The sequence below is a fragment of the Marmota flaviventris genome, chromosome 10 (assembly GCF_047511675.1).
Source record: "Marmota flaviventris isolate mMarFla1 chromosome 10, mMarFla1.hap1, whole genome shotgun sequence".
NCBI classification, from domain to species: Eukaryota; Metazoa; Chordata; class Mammalia; order Rodentia; family Sciuridae; genus Marmota; species Marmota flaviventris.
Window position 1 is genome coordinate 2,584,296 of NC_092507.1, and position 23,951 is coordinate 2,608,246.

General features: G+C 59.5%; 1 protein-coding gene across 1 annotated transcript in view; it reads left to right on the forward strand.

Moving 5' to 3' along the window:
- The first annotated feature begins 297 nt into the window (after positions 1–297).
- Positions 298–23,951, forward strand: part of Ajap1 (adherens junctions associated protein 1) — a 91,340-nt gene continuing 67,686 nt past the window's right edge. Inside the window, exons 1-2 of the mRNA XM_071618538.1 lie at positions 298–491; positions 2,416–2,610. Of these exons, the coding sequence (XP_071474639.1) occupies positions 298–491; positions 2,416–2,610 (389 nt within the window). The remainder of the gene's footprint in view (positions 492–2,415; positions 2,611–23,951) is intronic.

A 23,951-nucleotide genomic window follows, 5' to 3' on the forward strand; every position in this document is an offset into this window, starting at 1 on the left:
GTGGTGCTGATTGTATCCAAATGCAAAGCTACTTCCCAGCACAGGGAAGGGCAGCCCTTGAAGGAGACCCTGGAGCAGTAGCCCGGAGGGTGTGCTTACTCAGCAGGCTGCCCCGAGTTCCGAGTTCCGAGTTTGGCTGCCTGGTGGCAAGTGGGGCTTCCCACGTCCATCCCAGCCTGCTCAGGACTGCGATCCCTTGCAGAGGGCCCCGTGCTCACTCCCAGGCTGTGTGCCTCGGGGTTACTCGTCTCTTCTCACCCCCGAGGCTCCACTGCCCCTTCTCTCTGGGCCCCGGGCATGTCTAACCATATCATTCAGTTCCTCAAGTCCTCAGTGTGCATGCTGTCATGTGCCCGGGCCTCCCACAGGGACCCGCGGAGCTGGCTCACACTGTCCCTGACTGAAGTCCCCCAGCAGCTGGAGCTGAACAGCCCGGCGGATGGAGTCCAACGCTCTGTCCACAGCGCCACGCTCCCGGTGAATCCTGGCTGGTGCCGACTTCCAGCTGCTGCTACTAAATTGATTGCAACTGGAATCTGTGTAGTGTCAGCCTCTGTGATACCCATCAGGGACAATAATGCTGGAATAAATCACAAATTTAGGAGGCAGCTCAAATCTTCAGCAACATGAGTCCGTCCCCCTTAAGCTCGGCCCTTGTTGGGGATCCGCCGTCCTGCTGGGGAGCCGGGTTGGACCCCTCCCAGCCGTCTCTGTTGTCTGTTTATTTTAATCACCTCTTCCTTTGCCTCTGTGCATTGGAGAGTGAAGCAGGCCAGGCAGCACAGGAGCTGAGCTGAGACAGCTCTGCGCCTCCCTGGGGCGTCTGTCTGTGGGTCCCTGGAGAGGGATCAGCTTGCTTTCCCCTCTGTGTGCCTCAGCCTTCTGGCAGGGGTCGCTCTGGGGATGGCCGTGTCCCATCCCAGACACATCATCCTGATCCCAGCCTCTGTCTCTGACACAAACAAGGCATTTGGAAGATGTGGCTCTGTGCCCCCTGCGTCCTGTGTCCCTGAGACTTGGCGGGAGCCCACAGGACACCTGGAGTGTGTTGAAGAAGGCTGCTCCCTGGGTCCCCATGAGGTGGGTGGGCACAGAGCTCAACTGCAGTCTGCACGGAGCCCGGAGCGCCAGGGCTCCTCCCGGGGGTGGCGTTGGAGTCATCTGCTTTAAATACGGAGCTGCCAAGTTTTCTTCAAAGGGTTACAAGTCAGTAGAGACCAAATTGATGTAAAGATTAGCTTGGAAAGCCAAGAATATCCTTGATCTAGATTTCCACGTTTGAAGTCTGGCTTGAGAGGGCTGCTCCTGCCCAGTGCCAGTCAGACAGAAGGGGGAGGCGGGAGCAGGGGCTCGCTGGGGCCAGAGCAGACAAACAGGGTGCATCTGACCCTGCTTTTTGTTCCTCGGAGACCCCTTCCAGGAATTCAAAGGGGCTGGTGACTCATGAGGCCACCGAGTGGGGAACGGTGGTTACATAACTCAGATTAACTCTCAGTTAATCTGCTTCGAGCAGCAAGTCGGGCCGGAGTGTGCCCATGGCAGAGCCAGGCCCTCAGGGTGCCCTGGGCCCTCTGGCTTCCATCCCTGTCGGGGCTGGGGCAAGACCCAGGCGGAGGAGGGCAGCTGCTACCCCTCGTCAGGGCCACGACCTGAACCCCACAATAACCAACCAGGGGTGGTGGGTGCTGCTTCAGTGCCAGGTCCCCAAGGCCCCTCCAGGACTGAGGGGAAGACGGGGCTTGTCCTGCTGCTGGGGAGCTTGGCAGCTGCCTGACTGTGGATGGCCCGAGTTAACTGGGACAGGCAGGCACAGAGAAGTGGCCTGAGCGCTGTGCCACCCCCTCCCCCACCTCCTTGCCAAGAGCTCCTCCGATGACAGAGACCAGGATCCTACCATTGGTCCCTGGGATCTTGAAGTTGGTAAATATTTACAGTAGAACCAGAGGAGCCCCAGGGGAGGACAGTGTGTCCCAAGTCATGTGTCTGCAGAGGACCTAGGAGTTCCTACAGCTGGACAGGAGGCCCAGAGGGAGGAGTCAGGGCCGTCTGCGTCCGTGTCCAGGGCGGGAGCTCTTCGGTTTTTTGTTGTTTTTTTTTGCACCTTCTTTTTTCTTTTTTCCCCTGTGGTCTGGGGATGGAATCTGGGGCCTTGCACGTTTGCAGCAAGCTCTCTACTACGAGCTGCATCTCCAGACCAACTTTGTTTCTTTATCCATCCCCCAAAAGTTTGGTGGCTCAAAGCTGAATTCTCCTGTGCTTCAAATCCTGTGGCCTGCGCCTTCTGAGCTCACCCTAGACTGCGCCTGTGTGGTCTGCTCACTGGACTTCGACCGTTCATGGTGCTTTCCCTTGGTACAGGCCCAGGAGGGCGGGCCAGGCTGGGGCCCCACCTGTCTGCCTTCCCGTCTTTGCCAGCCCTCTGGGCAGTTCCCTGAGCCGTGTGGCTCCTGGGGCTCTGCTGCCCATTGTCCTAGGGATGTCACGCTGCTCCCTGACTCTGCTGGCCTGTGACCTCTGGGGCAGCTCGAAGGGGCCGCCACTGCAGCAGCAGCAGCAGCAGCAGCAACAGCAGGAACGTGAACCTGGCTGTGAGGAGCAGGGGCTGTGTTGGTTGGGAACGCGCAGGACCTCGTGTGCCAGGCTCCTGTTCTGCCCTGGAGCGGAGCGCAGGGTCCCGGCTGAGCGTCCCTGTGGGCAGTGCCGTGGAGGGTCTGGCACTAGGAGACGCTGGGGTGTCTGTGGACGGAAAGTGTGTCGCCGTGGCACGGTGCCCCTGTTTCATCGAGTCACGGGTTGTGCCCGGCTGTGCACCGAGATCCAGGAACGCGCTCGCAGCCTCAGGCTTGGGTGCTCTCCTGCCCCAGATAGAGGCTCGCTCTTCAGCCTGGCTCCCTGGTGCTCTCAATCCTACCAACAGCGACGGCTCCTTGGGCTCGAGGATTTTGTCACGATTAGAGTACAGAGATGCTCAGGAGAAACCATGCCATCAGCTCTGCCTGCCGTCACTATCAGTTCAGTAGGAGTGACAGTGTCAGACCTTCAGCTGCCTGGAGGGAGGGGGTGCCGGGGGCGGGAACGGGGGGCGGTGCAGGCCTGGCTGTGGGTGAGGGAGAAGAGCTGCTGCTGGTGGGGACGCAGCCCTGAGGCCGTGGCAGATGGGGCTGAAGACCCTGCCTGCAGCCCTGGTGGGGACTCAGCAGTTGCTCCACTGGGAAAGGGGGATGGAGGGAGGCCCCGGTCTGCGTCCTGGGCAGGGAGCGCTGGGTGTGTGTGTCTGGGTGAGCACATCGGGTCTTACTCTGAACTGCCCCCTCCCGGGCCCCGCAGGAGCCTCAGAAGTCACTTTAGATAAGCGGCTGCTCTCAGTGTCCCCCGTCCTGGGGACTGGCCTCTGCTCTCAGCCTCATCCTCCCCTTTGTTCTTCCTCAGTGCTCGGGTGGGGGCACCCACCATCCTCAGCAGAGGCACGGCAGACCCACGGGCCAGCCGGTCTCTGCCCTCAGGGAGGGAACAGTCTTCCTCGGGGAGAGACCAGCGCTGCCCTGCAGATAGGGATACAAGCCACGTCGGTGTTTCCAGACTCTCAGGAGCTGCATTAAAAAATAGATGGAAAAAATTGGAGATGGATTTAATTTAACCCAATCCAACCCAACGGTTGTCATTTCAATGTGAACCCAGGAGAAACGGTGTTAATGGGCTTGAGGGTACCCTGTCCCTCACTCCTTGGGATCAGGTGTGTGACTTATTCTTAGAATACATCTGCGTTTCCAGTTTCCTGATTGCCACGTGGGACTGGTGACTGTCGGGTCAGTTTAGACATTTCCCAGGGAAACCCAGAAGCAGTGTCTTTAGGACCAGTGATTTCTTTAGACACCCCCGAGTGTCTGCCTTCAGCACTGTCCCTGTCCAGCATGGGCGCTGGAGGCCACCAGGGTAACTTCCTTCCTTACCCGCTGGGGTGTCTGTGAGCACCCGTGCTATCCAGGATGTGCCAGCACCAGAGCAGCACAGCAAGGGGAGCTGTGGCTGCTATCTTTGTGGCCTGTGGCCCAGAGAGCTGTGCCAGCTGAGCATTTGCACCCTCTGGGCACCTCTCACACCAGTGAGTAACGAGCATAGCCGCAGGATCCTGGGGGGGTGGGGGTGGACGAGTGCTCAGTGTAATAGGCTTCCCAAAGTCAGGGAGGAGGGGTCAGGTGACTGATGGTGAGACAAGCAGGTGCAAAGGTGGGTCAGAGGCTGGGCTGGCTGCCAAAGGAGAGCTGGCCTCTCAGAGGACACGTGTCCTCCCCTGGACATCCCAGGCAGCACTGGGCCTGTACCACGCAGTTCCTGAGTGGACGCCCCAGGGGTCAGACGTCCCAGGGCCCCTTGAGCTTCATCTGCACAGAGGCCCAGAGACTCCCGTGTTGGGCACCAGCACGTAACAGAGGCCCAGAGACTCCCGTGTTGGGCCTCAGGGAGGAGGAGACATGGCAAAGGGGCACAGAGGCCTGGTTTGAATGTCAGCTCCTGAGAGCCTGCGCCAGGAACTTGGTTGTGCCCATTTATGTACATGTGAGTGTGCCCGTGTGTTGTGTGTGAGTGTGTGGGGTGCAGGTGAGCACATCGTGTGAGGAGCTGGGGTCCTAGGTATCGGCGCAGACATGATCAGGGACTCTGTCACCAAGTGAACAACCAGTTCTTCAAATCTTCCGGCCCTCACAGGGTTGCGTGTGCAAACTTGCAGTGCTCCTTCTGTGAATCTGAGCCAAGAATCGTGGCAGGAGGCGTGGCTAGGACTTTGCTGTGTCTTGGGCCAGAGGGGCACCTGGTCCCGCAAGGCTGGCCAGGGCTGGGTAGGACAGTGGGCTGTCATGGTGAGTTGGTATTGCCCACCAGGGGTGAGGCCCACCTGGGTGAGGCCCCCAGATGGGTAGCTTGCTGCCAGACACAGCCCCCAGGAGGTGGCGTTTGAATGGTGGGCTGAGTGAGCATGGGTTCCCAGGGGCCTTTGCTGTGGTGACCATGTGATCCCCCATGGTCGCCCTTCCTTAGGTACCAGTAATTTGTATTGAAGGAAATCCCCCATTTGGAGCTGTATCTGATTTAAACATAAGCTCTCTAAGGTCTGAGATAGCTTCCATATTGATCTGATTCACATTATTTTGAATGCACCAACTGGGTTAAGCAGGGCAGATTCCCGCTGAGACCCTGGGATTTGAACTTATGGAACCTTGTGACAGCATCAAACTAAGCCGCTTCTTACAGCAAGGGCTGATGCGAAGACCTTCTCTGAATGACACATGGATCCTGCTGTCTGTCATCCTGAAGGGCCAAGAAGGCTTCAGGTACCAGCTGCTCCAGTAGCAGGGTCTCCAGAGAAAGAGCTCTGTGCTGGCTGAGGAGCCATGGTGTGCGGGGGCTGTGGGGTGCATTCACGCTGTTTCCTGGAAGGCCTGGTTTTGGAAGATGTTTAGACTGAAGGAGGGGAAAATCCCCATGGGTAGAGCCCTGCACCAGGAGATGCCATTAAACATTAATGCCCTCAACTCATTTGATGAAACTGGCATCACTTTGAAATCAAAGCCCAACCAAAGCACAAGAAACATCAAACCACAGAGCAGCACAGCAATATTGTTTGTGAAAACAGGCAAAGAGTTTTTAATAAAATATTAGTTCATAGAACTCAGTGATATGTCAAGAGATGTCCATGCCATGGCCAAGTGGGGTTCATTCCATGAATACAAGGATGGTTTGATGCTGGGAAATCAGTCAGTGCTATCTGCCATGTCAAAAATCTACAGAGAGAGTTATGGAGCCACATCGGTTGACCCAGAGAAGGCACTGACAATGGCCTACCTGTGCTCGCGATGGCACCCCTGAGTGCAGTAGGAACAGGCGCTTCCTCAACCCCATGGGGGACACCTGTCAGACCTGTTGCTCACACTCTGTTCTTCATCGTGAGAAACGGCTCATTTACCAGGAGACCAGGACGACTTCCTAACCAGTGTGATACAGGAACACTGAGGGACGAGGGCCAACAGGAAAAATACAGCTGCCCACAAGGCAATGGTAGGATCGTCTACTTAGGAGCACCATGTCTCAGCAAAACCCTGACCAGCAGTTCCACAGGTCACGGAGCACAAGCTAATTGTACAAAATCAGTTGTGTTTCTGTCAACGAGCAGGAAGATCAGAAACTAACACCACCAAAGACCCAGCTTTCCTTTATTGTAGCAAAAACCTGGGACAAATCAGCCTGAACGGAGGACATTATTCCCAGTGCTGCTGGGGTCTGGGAAGCACCATGCACCACGGCAGATGGTGTGGCAGAGGAGCTGCTCCCGGCATGGCAGCTGGGAAGCCACAGAGCAAGGAGAGGCAGAGTCCCTGGGTCCCCTTCAAGGCCATGCCCTCAGGGACCTCACTTCCTCCCAGCAGGCCCCACCGTCTAAAGGCTCCACCTCCTCCCGACAGCGCCAACCTGGGGGCCTTTGGCAGACATGCCAGATGCAACCTGTAACAAACGTCATTTATACTTGCCCAGATGAAATGCTTGGTTGTAGCAATAAACCAACAAAAGCTACCCTGAGTTTTTTTTTTTTTTTATGCTGAAAATGACACAGAGTTGATAAAAGAAGTCTAAGATTGTAAGTAGACGAAAAGACATACCATGTTCATGGATTGGAGGATGCGTCACACCCAGGATGTTACTTGTCTAACTGCAGGAGAATTCAATGCCATTCTTACAGCAACATCTCAGCAAGAACTTCATACACATAAGAAAGATTATTCTAAAGCTCATAGGTAGAGGCAAAGGGACAAGAACAGCGGATTGTGAGACTTGTGGAGCAGCAGGAGGTGGGACGGCGTTCAGCCGTGAAGGAGCAGAGATCTGTGAACTAGAGCAGGCAGAAGGGGACCCTGCAAGTGTGCCCAACTAGACTTTGCCAGATCAGCGGGGAAGAGGTGTCCTTTTCAACGAAGGGCACCGGAGCTACCAGACATCCGTCACCAAAAAGAAAATCAAATGCACCTCGAGTCCCATGCTTTTTTCAGAAATTAACTCAGAACGGATCCTAGAATCCAGTGCAAAACATACAGCTATAGACTTTCAGAAAACAGGAAAAATACTTCAGGAAAAGAGTTTTTAGACTTGACACCCCAAACAACATCCATTGATGGAAAAATTGATAAATTGGACCTCCTCAGAATGAAATGCACCTCATGGAAGACTCTTCAGTTGAGAAGACAACGTACGGAGCAGGAGATATTTCTGAACTGCACATCTGATGCAGAGTAGCATCGGGGGGGATGGATGAAGGGCTCTTCGTGGGAGGAGAGAAATCAGAAGGATGTTCCACAGAGGAGGGCACTCAGATTGCAAAGAGTGCTGGGAAGATGCTGGGCTCCAGTGGCCACTAGTGAAAGGAATTGGAAGGCAGGAGCAAAACCCGCCTGATCACCAAGTTCCGGCAGGGAACAGAGGAACTAGATGGTGCTCAGGGTGCTGGTGGGGAAGGAAGCTGCTCCGGCTGCCCGGAAGAGCAGCTTCTCACCAGAGCAAGCCACACCTGCCGTGCAGTCACGTGCTCCCGCTGGGTGTGTACACAGACAGACATGGAAGACAGAGTCTGCGGCAGCCCCCCTGGTGCCCTGCCCCAGGAGTGCTCCACAGTAAGAACGAGGGTCACTGGTGCACCCAACAGTCTGTCTGCACGGACCTCCAGGGACCATGCCCAGTGAGAAAGGAGCCATTCCCAAAGAGGGCAGACGGCGTGGTGATCCCACAGCACTGGAGTGGCAAAGTCCTAGGAATGAGAATAGAACAGTTGTTTCTAGGGATACAAGGGTGGGGCAACAGGAGGGACTTTTGTGGCTGTGGAAATGTCACCTTTACCGCCTGCCTGTCAATGACCTGATTGTATCATTCACTGTGGTTTTGCAAGATGTTCCCACTAGGGGAGCCGGGGTCAGGGGTGCAGGCATGGCTGAGTGCTCATCTGTGGGTCCCTGAGTCGACAGTTGGCAGACGAGGCAAGCGTGATGAGGAAGCAGCCTTCTCTGCCGTCTGGCGGGGAGCTGGGCGTGTACAGGTGCGCAGTGCTTCCCTCTTCGGGAACTCGGTCAGCGGTGATGTGGGAGTGGGCACGGCTTCCCCGGCAGCGCACTGCAAAGCCTTCGCAGGAGGCGGGGCGGCGTCTGCACAGCTCTGGGGACAGGGTGCAGTGTGTGCACGTTGCTGCTGTTATGAGATCCATCATCAGTGACAGTAATAAATGACCCGGTGCATAATTACGGGATAAGAGGAGCTGTCCAGATCCTTACGTAAATCAGGTCAGCTCCGAAAATAGAGCAGGCTGCTCGGGGTCAGTCCCACTTTCCACGGCTGGCGCGCAGGGTGGGTGCTTCGAGACCAGGCTGGAGGATCCCGAGCCAAAGGCAGGGACCGCGGGCCTCTTCTTTCTGGTTCAGTGAAGCCGGGGCTGCGGGTTTGTCAGAGGCGGGCGCTGGTTTGCGGCTCTGCTCTCCTCACTTCACTGGGGTCTGAAGGATAAGAACTGGGGCGGGGCCCTGTGAGCAATGGGCAGAGCCCGGTGGCACCACCCATCCAGCCGTGAGCCTCTAGCTCTTACCAGGAGTACCTATCACTCCTCCTCCTGTCTTCCCACCCAGCTTGGAGGTGCCCAAACCAGCGATGTTTCCAGGACTTTCCATAACCAAGGCTTTGTGGCAGGTGGCCAAAACGCACTGAGCTGTCCACCCCACCTAAGTGGTCTCCGTCCATGCACCGAGATCCTTGTGAGGCTCAAATTGTTGCTCTCGTTCTGCACAGCATGAAACTGAAGCTCAGAGAGGTAGAGTAGTTTGCCCCAGGTCACACAGCTAACTGGAGGGAGGGCTGGAATTTGAATCCAGATTTCAGGGACTCCAAACTCCATTTATGCACTTTCTTCCATCCCCTGTGGCACTCATGTTTTAGATAAAATCCATTTCTATTTCTGTTTTATATAAACTGTTTATTAAGTTACACATTGTCCTTTTGGGGAAAAGAAAACAAAAGTTTAAAAAAAATAATAAAAGATAAAAGCAACAGCTGCTGCTCTGGAGCCGAGTCAGCACCTGGGTCTGGCCCAGGCGCCCAGCCCACCGGCCAGTCTCCCTGCCCCCCAGGTGTCAGTCAGAGGCTTCTCAAGATGAGAGCTGATTTCATGGCGAGGAGTTAAGGAAATGCCGAGGGGAGATGAAGACACTTCCGTGACACAGATACTCCTGCTCAGTCTACTTAATAATTAAAAATAAATATGTCGCCGAATCCACGAGGGCTCGGGAAAGCGCTCCAGACGCTCCACGGCAAGGTGGGGAGTGGTCGGCTGCGGGGCGCGGGCTGCACCGGGGGCTCCTGGGACACGGCGCCGGCCGCGGGTGAGTGTGCCCGGTGCTGGGCGCTGTCCCTGTGGCGCATCCGCAGCCCTGGCCTGGCCTCTCCCCACTCCCCTCCGTCCCTCCCGGCCTCCGAGCCGCTCACCTGCCTGTCTGCACCACCGTCCCGTCGGGGGTGGAGCGGGCACCTGCGGTCCTTCCGCCTGGCCTCCTCCTCCGGGGCCTGAGGTCCCTGGGGCGCGTGACGTCACTCCTCCCTGCCCTGGGCAGGCTCCACTGTGGACACTGTGGACCCTGCGGTTGCGTCCCCTTCAGGTCTGGTGGGCTTCTCCTGCCACCTGCGCGCTCCCTGCCCTGGGTGTGGACGCTGGGGACCCTGCCGCCACCGCGCTCCTGGGGCCGGGTCGCGCCTCTGTGCCAGATCCGCCCCTTCCCCGTGCGCGCACGGGCCGAGCCCCCCCCCCCCCAGTCTTCATTTCTCATTCAGTAAACATTATTGGGTGTCAAGTGTGAGCTCCACGGTGCAGCGTCCCGGTGACACAAAGACAAGGACAAAACTTTCCATTCTGCCTTGGTACAGAGACGCTGCGGTGGGGACACTGGGACTCATGGGAAGAAGGGCTTCTTGCTGGCCAGTCTTAAAGGACACACACCAGGCCTTCTCCCCCAACACGGGTGGTGGGGCCCTGGGACCCAGGCCGGATGTCCTCAGAGGAAGCCACTGGGGACTCTGTCCTCTTTGAGGGCTCTAGGCACGTGTCTGGGGAAGAGGCAATGGTGGGTCACAGGCTAGTTCAGAGCTCCGGCCTCGCTGTCCTGTCCTGCAGCAGGTGGGGAGGCTCCCTCACGCGCATGCCCGGTGGGTCCAGTGGCCGCCGATACGTGGAGCCTGTTTTCTTAGACCGGGAAGCGGAAGCGGATACCAGCATCTTGGGAGGGGAGGACAAGGCCCCGGCTCTGACCACGTTGGCTTTCAGGCTTTGGGGTGGCGGTGGGCTCCTGGTGTCCTTCCTGGGCTGGCCCCTCATGAGTGGATGTGAGTCAGGGTCCAGCTGCCCTAGGGCCCTGGCTGTGGATTGTCAGCGGGTGTGGACAGGGACTCTAGGCCTGGGGCTAGAGGACATCTTAACCCTGCTGCCCCTTGTGGACTGCTGGGCAGCCCCAGGTTGAGAAGGACCCTGAGGTCTTGGGGCGTGGAGTGGGAGACATGCTGTGGACTGTGGTCCTGTCCAGGCTGGGCACGGGTGGGAGATGGTTTCCTGTGCAGGAGGCTTCACCTCTGGAGAGGCCGAGGGAAGGAGCTGTCAACAGGAGGGGGACGGACCCCGGGGGGGCAGTGCTCAGCCAGGCCCCACCCCTCGTCTTCACAGCGAAGATTCAGGACTCTACCCAGATGCTGACAAGAGCCGCGCTTCCTGCGAGGACAGCGGCTTCCCGGGCGCAAGGATTCTTTAGGGAGCCAATTATGCAAGACAAGAGTAAGCATGTTTATTTTTATGACACTGCATTTCAAAATCCCAGAAAATGTTGATGGACTGGCCCCATTAGTCCCCCGGTGCTGTGGCATTGCCCCCACAGGCTGCCAGGGCCCTGGGCTGTTGCTGAAGCCCTGGAAATGGGCTGGTCCCTGCCCAGCACCACCCAGAGGGGCTCCGGGAGTCCCAGGCTGCAGCTCCTCCCTCCCCCAGCACTTGGCTGCAGTTTGATTCTTTCCACAGAAGCCAGCTACTCCCGGCAAACCCAACCTGTTATGCTCCCCCCGTCATGTGTCCCTGGGGGTCTCACCTAGAGGGCAGGGCTGTGGTTCTGTAGCACCAGCCACCCAGGGGGCTCTGAGGGCCTGCTGTCCCCGACAAGAGCCAGGCAGGCCGCAGGCAACTTTGTCGAGGGAGGAGCTGGCTGTGGGCCTGGCACGTACACCCAGCAGATGCAGGTGAGTCCGGCTGAGCTCCGCACTGTGCTGGGCAGGAGGAGGACCCGTCTCCTGGTGTCTCCGGAGTCCCCAGGGGAGTGGGCGGGGAGGTGCAGATGGACTCGCAGGAGCTGGGAGGAGACCCCCGGAGCACTGGAGACTTCCTGGAGGGAGAGGCCCTGGACCCAAGGCTCAGGGGACGGGTGGAGGGAAGCCAGGTGGCCCAAGAGGAAGGGAGGGACACCCAGGCAGCGGGCAGGGTGGCTTCAGTGCATCTTTGCACACTTGGCTGTGAGTGTGGGAGCAGGCACTTGCACACCTTGCCCAGGATGCCCCGCCCACCCCCAGGAGGAGGCAGGTGCCCGGGAGCGCGCCAGGTGGGGCCAGCAGCCCTGGTCAGTACCGACGTCCCATCAAGAGAAGATGTAGGGCACTTGGCTCCTCCCCCAATGTCAACAGAGTGGTGGGTTCCATAGCCCCTGTGGGGGCTGAACCTGTGTGTCAGTGAGGCTGGGGCTCCTCCATCACCAGGGGGAAGTGGTGTGAGGGGCATGTGCAGGGTGGGTGTGTGGCAAGTGTGTGTCCGTGTGTCTGCCTGCTCAGTGTCTGTGACCTGGGATGTCACCACCCACTGCAGGTCTGCCCTCCTCCTCATCAGCTGCCAAGCAGCTCACGTACTTTAGTTAAAATCTCACAGCCGAGGTCAAGGTCAGGACTTAGCCTTGGCTTTCTTTCACTTATGGTAAACTGAGGCAGAGGGGCATCTGCCGTTGTCCTGAGGTCACGGAAGTCAGCAGGGCAGCACCTGGACACCAACAGAACGTGCCCCTAACTCTTCCCCAGCACCGTCCAGCCTCCGTCCTGGGAGAAGGAGGCGAGGGCCAGCGGGCTCTCCATGCATGCCCTGCATGTCCGAGGCACACGTCCTGCACTGGGCAGGCCTGCTGGCCCTGCTGCCTTCAACAGTCCTCACTTACTTCAGAGAGAGTCTGAAGTCCCTGAAGCTCTGAGACAAAGGGATTGCTTCATGACTCTGTCCCTCCATGATCCCACAGCCCTTCCACTCTTCTAAGACCTCCTTCTATATGGGAATTCCAGAGCTCCTACTGTGTCACAGCAGGCAGAATTTATGTCAGGGTCCACAGGGTAGACTTCACATAAGGGACTCAGGCTCAGCCAACCAGAGGAAGATTCAGGCTCAGCCAACAGGAGGGAGACTCAGGCTCAGCTAACAGGAGGGACTCAGGCTCAGCATTTCCTTTTTGTTGATTTTTTTAATTGAGGTGAAGTTCACCTGACATCGGGTTAACTGTATTAAAGAGTATACTGCGGTGGCATTTAATTCATTCCCAGACATGAACACTCTATTTCCAAAACCATTTCATTACCCCAAAAAGAAGCTCCGTACCCTGGTGGAGTCCACTTTCATCCCTGGTAATTGCTCACCTGCTTTCCGACTCTGTGGACGGCCCACTTTGGACACTGGGTATTAACGGAATCTTCCTGTGGCCTTTTGGACCGGGCTGCGTTTCCTTGACATGGTGCTCCTGAGCCTCACTCACACTGTGGCAGGAATCCATAGTGGTCCCTCCCCGGTGACAGCTATGCCATATGTGGACGTGTGTTGCACGCTGCTGTCCCTTGGCCACCGTGAGCTGGGCTGCCCTGAATGCCTGTGCACGGCCATGATCTGGCCTTCTCTCGGTCCCGGGGGTACCGAGGGCCAGCACTTCTCAGACATGCTTTTCTGGCTGCTGCCTGGCGGGGGCTCCGGAGCGCTTGTGCAGTCTTGGGATATTCCCAGGGTCTCTGTGAGCCTCGGGTGCCCTCCCCGCCCAAGGGATGAGGTCTTCACTCACCCCCACACTGGGCTGCGGGTGGTGGTGGCTCTCTGGTACATGGTCAGCTGCTTGGTGACAGAGCTCCTGAGCCACCATCACAGAGGACGGACGGGCCCTGGGCACAAAGCATTGCTCCTGTCACTCCCCCACATCCCCAGGGAGGAGGCTCGGGTGAGGGAGCCGCCCTCTCCTAAGCTCTGCTCTAAAGAGGGATATTGAGCCCTTTGGGGAGTGGATTAGAGCAGCTGCCCCTGGGATGAATCTTATTCTGGGGACGTTCACTTTCCCCTCTTCCAGGACCTCGGAGCTGAGCTGAGCTGTGCAGTCTGTTGAAAAGTACCTAAGCTGCCGTTTATCCTCTGAGCCCGACACGGCCTAACCCACAGGAGCAGGACCCGCAGCTCAACACGTTCCGGATGCGAGCCTCCCTGGTGGGGCCGGCCTGCTTATTCAGGAGCAGCATCTCCTGGCCCAGAGTGTCGGCCCCATCCGTGGGGGGGCTCCCCTTGTCTCCCTGCCCCCCGCCGCTCAGCCCTGTCACTGAGCAGCCACAAGGTGGAGGCCCACAGCCTCCGCCACCTACAGCTCCCTACTGCGAGGCCCCACCAGAGGACGAGCCGAGGAAAACACCCAGACACAGGAGCCAACCCACATAACCAGGGCGCAGCTTTTTGGGGTGTTCCAGAAGGTTCTGGAATGTCTCACCCTCCCCTTTCTGCAAGGAGAGAGGAGAAGAAAGCGACAGACAACTAAGTTGCTCCTGGGGATTTGAGTTTGTAGAAAACGCCTTCGTAGGGTGTCCCCAGGTCCTGCCCCTTACTCCGGCACCGGACGATGCTGTCCGGAGCACAGGCTGGTCTCAGGGTCTGCGCCGTCCACTCCCCGTGCAGCTCAGGTGGGTTGGGCAGCTGCCCCTGCTCGTCGTATCTAGAACCTGAGCCCCGGGTGCAGTGATGGTGACCACACTGACATGGGGACAGTGATCCTTAAGATAGGAATGGCAGCAGAGCGGGGAGGACATTGTGCCGCTGTGGGCACTGTGTGCATGCCCACCGGCGTCCTTAGCCTGTGCCCACCTAGCACGTCAGGACCACAGCCTTCCCAGCGGGTGAGGGATGGTGAGTGTGGTGCTCCCAGGAGGAGGCTGGTGGACAAGCCCAGGTCCTTCAGTTCTTCCCCAGTGCTCCTCCCAATTCTGTGTCCCCATCACGTCCCCATTCATCAAAGGATGTTGGCACGATGACATGGAAACCTTGTTAGCCCTGCTCCTAATCTAAAAGATATTAGCCCATTCTTTTTCCTGCTTTGTAAATCCAGAGATGGAGGCGAATCGAATCCCTGGGTAACCAGGAAACGTAATTAACAGGAACACAGTGTTTCTTGGGGAAGCTGGTGAGAGTCTGCCTTTTCTTCCATTATGGTCTAACTGGGACCTGAGTTCGAATCTTCCACCCGTGCTCAGGGGCCTGATAAGAACAGACCTTCTAAAGCCAGCGCTCTAGCAGGCACTGCTCCTTCGCATTTGGCAGCATCCTGCCGACCCCAAGCCCTGTCCCTGGGCTCCTGTCAGCCGCACCCTGATGCTCTTAGGTCTCCAGAGCTGCTGGTGGATCCTGTTGAAATTCTTGCATTGAATTGAAGCCTCCAGGGGCCTCCCCAGCGAGCAGTCCTTATGGGATTGTCCAGGGCACTCCTGCTCGGGCAGGTGGAGGGAGCGGCCGGGTCACCCAGGCCTTGCCCAGTTGGGCTTTCTTGCCACAGACGCGATGGAGGCAAGTCATGCAACATGAAAGGGCACCCCTGCCAAGAGAGGAGCCACCGTACCCCCTGGAGCCTGGAGCCCGGGAGCCCACACACACCAGTGACAGGCCCAGACACACTCGGTGTGCCAGGCTGGGCGCACGGCACCCCTGGAAGACCTCGCCCTGGCACAAGCTTTGCTCACGTGAGGTGGGCACCAGGACCTCATATTTGCTTCAAGATGGACTGGGGACCTCTCAGCCTGGGGTCTCAGGAGCAGACCACCTGCCTGAAGTCCCAGGGAGCACCGCGGCAGCCACTCACAGACACCCCCTGATCCAGGGTAGAGGCACTTCCGTGGCAGACGCAAGCTCTCTCCAAAGTCAGTTCCAGGGAATGGGGCTGTGACTGGGGTGCCGCTGGCTTCCCAGAGGTGCGGCCCCGGTTTGTGACTCATGTAGCAGAACCGTAGATCCATGCAGAGGCCACTCCATCCTGGAAGTACGAGCCGGACCGGAAACCGCTGCATGATGCACCCGACACCGTGCTCCGGAGGCCCGAGGCCCACATGTCGGGCAGCTGCCCCCAGGGTCCCGCGCCCCTTCTCCTCTGGAGGGAGGACGGGGCACCGTGAGCAGGCCTGGCCCTGCTCTGCCTCCGCCCGTGTGTTTAGGGAGCTCTGGCAGAAAGTTCCGTGCCAACGGGGCTGCGCCTATTTCTGTCTCGCTGCTGCTGCTGCGCTTCCTTTTTGACATTCAGCGTTTTCAAACACAGATTCCACGTGAGTCACGGAGCGTGTGGCCATGGAGAAGTCGTCCTGGGCCCTGGCCCCAGCCTCTTCCTGGAGCCTGGAACACACTGTGCCTGGGCCCGGGGGCAGCCTGGCCGTCAGGGCTCAAGGGTGGGCTGCAACCTGGAGCACAGCCTGGCCCCTGCCCTGCACCCGGGCTGCCATGGGAGAGGCCCGCGGGAAGGAGAGGGAGCCGCCCCAGGGCCAGACCCACCTGGACACCAGCCGAGCCCCGGGGCAGCCCGGGCTTAACAGCTCCCTGCCAGATCTGCAGAGCTCACCCAGGGGCGCCGAGGGCCATCCCTCTCAGGGGTGCAGCTCGTCGAGGGAGGGTGCAGAATGGAGCCCAGGAGGCTGGGCTCTTCCCGTGCACCTCCTCTGTAGTGGGACTCACTGCTTTCCTGGCACCAATGGGTGGCAGTGCCCAGGCCACAGCCAGCCAGGGCCTCCCAGGAGCCTGTGTGTCCAGAGTAGACACCGGGCTCCGACATATGAGTGCGGTTGATGGTCACAGGGCGGACCTTGGACTCCGGTCCTCAAGGGTTGAATGTCCCTTGAGGGCCAGCCTACCAGGGGCCAAGAGGCCACTCTGCTGGGTGAAGAAGCCAAGTTCCCCACCACACAGTTGATGGTGGGGTAGCCCAAGCCAAAGTTCCCCGGAGGCCGTGTAGGCAGACGAGCCGGCCAGGAGACCCTGGGGGTCCTCCGCCATCAACAGGCACATTTGCCCCGCTGCAGAGCCAGGTCCAAGGGGCCACGTGTCCTCAGGGCTCAGACACTGAGGGAGGAAGCCCTGCGTGGGCCAGCTTCGCGCCTCGGTGCAGAGCCTGCCCGGGTCTCCTGTGGCCGGTCTGCGCCTCCCCCTCCTGCTGGCCGCTGGACCCTCCGTGTCAGGGAGCCGCCCAGCCAGGTGCACCCTGGGCGCTGCAGAGATGGCAGGTCAGCGGCCGCCTCGTCCCCCTCCGGCTGGCGCTGGTCACACTCCTGCTGCTCCTCGTCTCCTGTGCATTTGCTGGCTGCTTTTTTTTTTTTTAAACCAGTTCCAAAAAAAGATAATTTGTGTGAAGGGAGTGAAAATTGAGTTTATTTACGACAAATCAGTAGAATCCAAACTTTGGCAAAGAAGCCCAGGGGCGGCCGCGGCTGCGAAGCCGCTGGGCTGCGTCACTGCACTCGCTTCCGGCCCAGCTGCTGGGGAGACGCTGACCCTGCTCTGTCCCCCTGGGTCCCAGATGCCCACGTTCACACCAGTGCCACGTTAGGGACTCCGCCACGTCGGTGTCCACGCCGCGTGAGAACAGGGCAGAAGAGTGCTGCGCTCTGGGGAGTCCAGCCCAGAGACCGCTGGTGGGGGAGGGCCTGAGGGAGACAGAGGACCTCAGGGCCCCAGCGTGCCTCCAACGGTCTTCTGCGTGCACACCCAGGCCCGAGTGGCACGTGGCGTGTGGGATTGGTCCCGACACGGAGGGGTGTGTCGTGTGCCTTCTTCAAGGTGCCAGAAGCAGGAAAACCCAACGCAACGTGTCGGCTCCAGTCAGAAAAAAATAAAAGCCATGAACAGAAATGCCACTAAGGGCTGCTGTCCCCTGGCCAGGAGGGGTGGGACGTTGCTGCAGGGGCTTGCGCCCTGCTGGGGAGGAGCGGGAGTGTGCAGCGAAGAGCTCTGTGGAGGCCCAGGGCCAGCTCGGGAGGACTCCCGCACGCCCCTGGCCCCCCACGAACAGGGAGTGCAGCCGGCCCAGGGGAGAGGTGGCAGAGATGGACCGTGTCCAGGAAGTGAAGTGCCCACAGGGGAAGGGCGGAGGAGGACAGAGATCCTGACCCCACCTGCCACGCTCCTTCCTGTTCCCTGGCAGAGGACCGGGCCAGGCTGGTGATGCCAAGAATAGGAAGGGAACGTTCCGGAGGCAGGGGCCGCTGTGTGGCGTGCCTGACACGGTGGCTGTTCGCGGCTGGCCCACTCCTGCCCGCAGGCCCCTGCTGCAATGGCTGTCTCTGGCCAGGCCATGCAGAGGGCCTGTCTCGGCTCCCTGTCACACCCCTCTGTCTGCAGGGCTCTCGGGACCCTATGGTGTCGCCTTGTGGGTACTCGAGGACCTGCTTGCTGCCTGGTTCCCTCCCTGGGGACAGATGCTCCAGGAGAAGGGGTCCTTGTCAGCCCATGCCTCCTGGGTCCCTCACCTGGCCCAGGCCTGGCTTATGCCCCTGGGTACCCAGACAAGGTCTGCTGGCCCCATGGGTGCAGGAGGGGTGACAGAAGGTGCACACCTTGGAGCTGTGTGTCCATCCAGGAGATTGTCCAGGAGGGGCAGCTCGGGAGAGGCCAGGGCCATGAGAGCGGGCTCACAGGTCAGGAGGGCAGTCAGCAGTGTGTGCAGCCCCCAGGACAGGATGGCCTGGGCAGGACCTTCCAGTGGGCAGCGAGGTTGCTGCTGCAGGGACAGGGGCAGGAGCCTCCAGGAGAGTGAGCTCCACCGAGCAGGCGAGCAGGTCCAGGCCGAGGGCCAGTGGCAGGGGTGGTGCCAAGGCAGCCCCAGGGGACAGTCACGGCTGTGATCTCAGGCCAGATCCAGCTCACAGGGCTCGGGAGGGGAGGTGGGGCCCCTGACCTGGCACCTGCCTTCACTAATGGAGAGGCCCCCTGTGTGAGCAGGGCGCTGTCACGCATGCCGCCGAGCTTTTCTTTATAGTAAATGGATTCTTCAACCGAGGAGGCCTCCCCGGGAACTGGCCAGGGTCTTTCCCTCCTCTTCCCACAGGGGATCCGCCCCTCCTGGCCCACTCTGCTAGGCCCAGTGGAGGACACACTGAGGAGGGAGGGTTGAAAACGTCCTGGGTTGGAACCAAAGCTTGCCCTGCAGTGGACGGAAGCTGTGGAGGGGGAGAAACCCCTGAAGTCACTTGGAGGATGTCACGGGGCAGAAGAGACTCCAGCGAATGCCCGGGGGGCAGATGACCCACCCGCGTGCAGACGGCAAGGCGTGTGTTCAGGGCATCAGGAGCCACGCCGTCCTATGAATGGTGAAATGGCCCCTGCTCTCCACCCCTGGTGCTGGGCCGCCCACTGCTCTCAGTGGGAGTGCCAGGCCATGGTCAGCATCAGAAATCCAAGTGTCGGGTGGGTGAGTGCCCGCGTTGGCATGAGAAGCTCGCTGTCTCGGAGACTGGCCAGGCGTGGGTGAGGCGGGGGCCAGGCGCAGGGCTTTGTGGCCCGGGTACAGGCTGATGCGCAGACCACGCGTGGGGGACCACCTGCCGGCAGGACGGTTGTGGGTGCCCTTCCTCCAGCTCTCCTGGGCACCTTGCCCGGGGCCCGGAGTCCGTGGGCTCTCGGGCACGGCCCAGCAGGACAGCCCTAGTAGAGAACAGCCTGGCAGCCTGGGCGCACTGGCGGCACCGAACCCCGGGCTCCAGCCCCAGGTTGTGCCCCACACTGAATGTCTGTCACTGTCACGAATGTCTGAAAACTTGGTGGCTTAAAAGGACACACACCTAACACCCGTGCGCTCCAGGCCGGGAGTCTGGGCGGGGTCCTGCCAGGCCCCCTGGAGTGCCTCTGGCTGTGGTCTCATCTGCAGCTCAGCAGGGGGACAGCAGCCATACTCTCAAGGCTGGTGGTGGCCTGCAGTCCCTCGGAGGCTGCCGGCTGGGACCTGTTTCTTGCTGACCGTCTGCTCCTTGCTCCCCAAGTGGGAGCTCACGCGGGCAGCACGTCTTCAGGCCAGCAGGGGTGGGCGCCGGCCCCCAGCAAGATGGACGTGGCCTCATCACCTTCGCAGCCTGCTAGGGGTCACGGGCCAGTCATGGTCCTGCCCACCCTCAAGAGTGGACTGTACCCCGTGTGGACACCACTGGCGGGGCCTTGAGCCCCTCCTGAGTCTGCCTCCGCAGAGGTCAGTTGTTTTCTCAGGAGGCCACACGCACTCCGCAATGCTCCTGGCGTCAGCTGGACCCGAAGTCCATGCACCTCACTGGACACCTCCTGCAGCCCTCAGAATAACCCCAGGGGCTCACTCTTGTCCTTTTCCCACTCACAGAGAGGTTAAATGACTTGCCCAGGGCTACCCAGCAAGTATTTGGAGCACACAGCTGGCCACCCACACCCTGAAGTGGTCCACCCTGGAGACATGGGTACTAAGACCTGGCTCAGAACACTGCTCCATGCCACATGTCCTCGGCTGACCCGGGACCCACAGAGCAGCCTCCTGGTGCTCAGCCTCCAGTTCCTGTGGCTCTGTGCCCTTCTGTGCCTTTTCCCTGTGGCCTGGACTCCATGAGGTGGCAGGTGCATCCTGGTGAGCAGGCCCTCGGCAGCATGGATGGACTGAGGTGCGTGAGTGATGCGCACGCCCTCCTCCCTCTCCAGGGCCCCGTTAGGATGGGCCTTGCTGACCTCAGGCTTTCCCAGTGAGACTCTGGGCTGCCGGCAAAGTGCTGCCCTGAGGGTTCATTCTGTCCAGTGCTGGGGCCAGGAGTCAGGATCAAGGGGAGCACAGAGCAGCGCTCCCTGGGGGCCACAGGGAGGGCCTCCTGCTGCCCGGGCTCAGGCTGAGTGCTCCTCTCCTTGGCACATGGCCACGCCCCCCGCCCTGCCTGTCTTCAGGTGGCCTCCTGTCCGCACATCCTCTCCTCTGCTGATGAAGACAGACGTACTGGTCAGGGCTCTCTTGAGAAACGGAGCCCACAGACCGTGCATGTGTGTGTGTGTGTGCATATGTGTGTGTGCGCACGCACGTGCACACACCTGTGTGCTCACAGATGGTCCTTGGCTTGAGAGGCTTCCCCTTAGCACCTGTTACCTTCTCAGTGGTGTGAAAGTGTGTGTCTTTTGTAGCAAGCACACTTGGAGTGTGACCATTTTCTGGACTAGTGACATGTGGTGTGACCTGCTCACAGTGCAGGCAACAGCCTCAAGATGCAGTCCCACGTCTGCCCGGGACCCTGGGTGTGCTCGGGCTGGACTTCAGCCGTCCACAGTGGGGCTTTCAGCTCGGGCAGGATTGTTGGGTTGCAGCCCCACTGTTAAGTCCAGGACCGTCCTGTGCGTGTGTGCGTGCGTGCACGTGTGTGCAGGGACGGAGAGAGGTCTATCATGGGAACTGGCTCACAGCACTGTGGAGGCTGAGAGGCCGGTGATCTGCAGTCGGCCAGCAGGAGAGCCAGGGCTCCACTCCACAGAAGACAGGCGAAGACCGAGGTCCCAGCCCAGAGCTCAGGCAGAGAGGATTTCCGGGTCCTCTTTGCTGGTCAAGCCTTCAGAGGACTGGGCGAGTCCACTGCGTTGGACTCGTCTCGTCCAGAGGCACCCCAGACACGAGAGTCGTGTTCCACCCAGTGTCTGGGCACGGAAGCCGAGTCCAGTTGACACAGTTACCCTCACGCTAGTCCTCGGGCCTGGGCCCCCCGATGGTATGACCTCATCTTAAGCCATCGCCACAGACCCAACTTCCAAATAGGGTCAATCTGAGGTCCCAGAGGATGTGAGTTTGGGGCACTAATCAACCAGCACTGCCTCCAGGGGGAAGGAGGTGGGCAGGATTTGGGCAGGGCCCCTGGGGGGCCTTTCTCCATCCCTCGCTATTGGCTCAGTGGCTCTCCTCAGGGGAGTTTCACAGATGCATGACCACTGAGGACCCTCTGGCCACTGTCCAGGCCACCAGTGTCCATGCCTGTCTCTTGCAAAGCCCCGCTCGTGTCTGGCAGCAACGCTGGGCCCAGAGACTTTCCAGATCAGGAGAATCAACAGCTGCGTGTTCAGGTGCACTGGGGGTTTTCTATAGACGTGTAAAATTTGTTTCCATCCCCATAAAAATGGTGAAGTTCAATGTAGCATTGCTACTTAGGATCTTTGATTCCATCACGAGCATCTTTCTGGCAGGTTTTTATATGGACTTTCGGCTGAAGGGGAGACAAAACGGCCCATTTCTCTGCAGGATTACATTTTAGTGTCTTATAACCTGTGCAGTATATGAGCTAAATAATAGGTCTTTGGCATTAGAATTCGGGAGGATTTGGAAATATAGCAAAGATAAACTTCTGAGCAAGTTCTGTTTGAAATGGAGTGTTCCCTCGCACCCGTTCTTGGTTTAAAATCCTGGGGGGAAGAGTTAAATAAATCAAAGAGACAGGTGCAGTTTTTAGATTAAACAGCCAGACTCATACAAAATCCCTTTGTCTAGACTGGACAAACATCAAGTGTTATTTCAGACAGTTTGATGAAACGCCCCACTGTTAACCCGCAGCCTGCTGAATGCCCGCAGTGTTCGCCCCGGCCTCGGGAAGCCCGTGTTTTCAGCAGCACGGACAGTGTGCAGAATTGCCACAGACTGCAGCGGAGAGGAGCGCCAACGGGCCACACTGTCCACCTCCCTGCCACCAGCCCCAGGCCAAGCAGAGGAGGCCGGGTGCTGGGCACGCCCGTCCGCAGGGCAGGCCTCTGGGAAGACCCGCGAGGCAGACGGGGGCTCTGGGGAGAAGCTCGGATGCGGGCGGCGTTTTTCCTGCCTCTGGTTTGCGGAAGGGTGGAGTCCTGTCTGTGTCCCAGACTCTTCTGCCCCGCTCACCCGGCCAGTCCAGCTGGGGCAGGAGCCTGTGCTTAAAGGCACACCTGGGGGCAGAATTGTCCTGCCCGTTCCAACAGAGCTCTGAGCCCCACCAGCACTGCACAGAGCAAGGCCTCTCTGGAAGTAGCCCCCGGTTCACACCCCCATCTCCAGTGTGCTCCAGGACAGGCAGGGCTGAGCGAGGCTGTGCTCCGCGTCAGGTGGGCCTGAGTGTGGCGCAGTGGTCCTGCTGATCTTGGGCACCTCGCTCGGGTCCTGGGCCTCAGTCTCCCACCTGCAAAGCGCTGGCTGTGACCACAGCCAGTGACAGCTCCTCTCAGCTGCTGTTCCAGGTGCAGCTCTGAGGTCCCGTCAATCCTCACTGCAACTCCGTGATGACCTGCGTGTACAGCTGGGGGTGCTGAGGCTCACAGGGCAAGGAGCCACAGGGCCACACAGCTGGGACACACCAGGGCTGGGATCCACCTGGAGAGTGTGGCTCCGGCCACCCATGTCCTGTCACCTGTTGAGGCTGGGATGCCATGGGCTGGACACCCATCCCGGCTCCCCTGCTGCGTGGCTCCTCCGTGTGGGCACAGTGAGCCTCTCAGGCCCCTGTGAGAGGCAGCAAGTGCAGAGTGCCACAGGTGGTCACCGGCTGCTGCTGGAATAGCACCTCCCTGCCCTTGACCCTTAGAGACACCATGTCCTCTCCCAGTGGAGCCTGGCACCTGTCGAGCTGCCCCCCGGCCCCTTCTCTGTGTCTGTGTCCAGGACGCCTTTTCTCAGCCCAGCCTCGGCCGTTCTCTTGGTGCTTCCGGGTCAGCTGGATTCCCTGCTGACCCTGGTCTCCTGGCCCCGTCTGAGCGTGGTGGCCCCCTCAGAGCTGGCCTGGCTTTCAGCCCAAGCCTGCTGTGTGTCCCTGAGCCCTCTCCTCAGGGGCGTCCAGAGCCATGCTGAGCCCTGCCTGGGGTTTTAGGACGTAGTCATGATGATGATGAGGAGGAGGAGGACGAAGATGAAAATAATGCGGTGCTACACATAGTAGGACTGTTTCCTTGTCCAGCCCCCCATGTTGGCCCAGGCCCCCAGTGCTCCTTCTGCCCCTCAGTGTCCAGTGGCAAGGTGGGGTGCATCCTTCACTGCTTGACGGAGATCCGACTCTCTCAGTGGTGAGCATTGAACAGCCAGGGTTCAGATTTGCCTCTTACCTGCTGTGTGGTCCTGGGTGAATTTCTCACCCTCTCTGTGTGTCACGATCTCATCTGTAGATCAGGATTCATGGCAGCATCTGTCCTTCAGGGTGCAGGAAGGTTGTTGCGCTCTTTAATGCCGGAGGTGCTCAGTGTTCAGCTGGACGGGCCGGTGTCCTCACCTGGCCCTCAGAGCTCTGGAGTCTGCTGAGGGGGTTCCCAGGGCCCACACCTGCTGTCTGACTCAGTGGTGGCTCATCAGTTCGCCTTTCTTGCCAGGTGATGCCCCTCCAGGCTGGGGTCCCTACTCTTGAGGACCCTGGAGCCAAGGCCTCGGTGATACTGTGGCAAAGGCAGACGTGGCCTTGCGTCAGGAGAGCAGGGAGCTGCGGCAGGGCTGGTCCTGGGCTCGGAAGCAGCTTGGTGCGCGGTCCCCGCCTCCCAGGGCACTCAGCCTGGAGGACTCCTGGGACTCACCGCAGCAGGTTTGGGAGTCCAGGTGCCTGGGTGGGGGATGAGCTGGCTTTGGGGCCTGTGCCTAATGAACTGCCGGGACAGGTTGGGGGCA